The sequence below is a fragment of the Adiantum capillus-veneris genome, chromosome 3 (assembly GCF_014529385.1).
Source record: "Adiantum capillus-veneris isolate H3 chromosome 3, ASM1452938v2, whole genome shotgun sequence".
NCBI lineage: Eukaryota > Viridiplantae > Streptophyta > Polypodiopsida > Polypodiales > Pteridaceae > Adiantum > Adiantum capillus-veneris.
Genome location: NC_140933.1, coordinates 14,450,968 through 14,452,611, shown reverse-complemented (window position 1 = coordinate 14,452,611; position 1,644 = coordinate 14,450,968). Strand labels below are relative to the sequence as shown.

The window sequence follows — 1,644 nt, the reverse complement described above, 5'->3', positions numbered from 1 at the left end:
CGCACAGATTAGTTAAGAGGTAACTGGACTATGGTATGCAGGTTTTACACTTGAAAATTTCTCTAAATATTCTAGGTCTTCTCACCTTCGAAGCTGAAATATTGTGGCGTCCCCTCACGCGAGCCCTTCTAACAGACTAACAGAATGTAACAGTTCATCTCTTGGTATGTACCTGGCACTTGGAATATTAAGGGCGGCACTCTCGTGTAAGAGGTAGGCTCATTTGGTGTATTCTCTCTTCTGTAACAGCACATTACATTGGTGGAGTTGACGGGCAGCCCCTTCATTTTCTTGCTTCTCTCACAACGCCATGAGCAGGCCCACATCTCCACGTGATACACCCTTTTCTCCTCAGTACATGGATGCTGCTATGCAGCCTGAATACTCCTCTGAGCCCACCTTGTCTAACATGGATCACATGTTTGCTGCCCTCTCTAATATTCTACTGGAGATTAACCACACGAATCAACCTCTGGTAGGGTTCCTCTCTAATCAACACTCGGCTAGCAATCGCTCAGACCCCAAGGTTCGACCGAAACCCTTTTCAGGTCTCCCGTCAGAAGACATCCTCACCTGGTTAGATCATTTCACTAATGTTGCAGATTACCACAATTGGGAAGACACACGGAGGGCAAAAGAGGTACGCACATTACTTGAAGGGGTGGCAGCTACATGGTATGTACAGCAATCTGACCAGGTGAAGCATGATTGGCCACTCCTCCGACAACTTCTCATTCAAAGCTTTGCCCAACATAACCTTACACAATCGGCGTTGCAACAGTTACATGCACTGCGACAACAGCAAGGTGAATCTGTGGCACAATTTGCGGTCAAGCTAAATCAACTCCTCTTGCATACTGATGCATCCATGTCGGAGGACATGAAACTCTACTTCCTCTGGCCAAGGCTTCAGCATGATATTGCCCGTCGGGTACGAGATCAAGGCCCCGAATCTTTCCATGACGCCATTCAAATAGCCCAACGCATAGAAAGCTCCAATGTCAGGGAATCTAGTTCTGCACCATTACTACCAACTCCCCTTCATGTCCGGATTCCCCAAGAACACCCAACACCCATGGACATTGACATCCAGAATACCCAGTTCAATTCTAGAAGGAATCTACCTGACAGGGATTCTCAGGGACGGCCAAGATGTTTCTTCTGCAATGCATATGGCCATATTCGAAGGCACTGTAGCCGACGTCAGTCTCGAAACCAGGTGCAAAATGTTCAGGTGGAGATGGCCACTTCAGCAGAACTTGCCGCACTTCCGGAAAACATTTAAGCGGATGGAGTGAGGAAGGGGCCCATCCGCAATACCAAGCAATACAAACTTCCCAACGAATGGTATGTTCCACTCTAGTAAACATAGGAAACACATCACAAGAGGCACTCTTAGACTCTGGCAGTACCATTTCTTCCATTAGTGAACACTTAGTAACCCTTTTAGATCTTCCAATTCGTCCCACTTCCCCCATTTCTGTCTTGTTTGGTGACAACAATACACTATATCACTCAGAGAAGCTAGCCACTTGCACCTTCAACATAGGACACCACACTCTACAGCATGAGTTCTATATCCTACCTAGGCAACTATTTCCTCTCACTCTTGGTTGTGACTGGTTTGTCAAAACCAAAGCCCAC

The 1,644-nt window shown here is 46.8% G+C and overlaps 1 protein-coding gene across 1 annotated transcript; it reads left to right on the top strand.

Annotated features, from left to right (window-relative positions):
- Positions 1-310: 310 nt before the first annotated feature.
- On the top strand, positions 311-1,285 carry LOC147460535 (uncharacterized). The gene has a single exon (XM_086503265.1). The coding sequence runs from the start codon at positions 311-313 to the stop codon at positions 1,283-1,285; it is 975 nt and encodes a 324-aa protein (XP_086359391.1).
- The last annotated feature ends 359 nt before the right edge of the window (positions 1,286-1,644 follow it).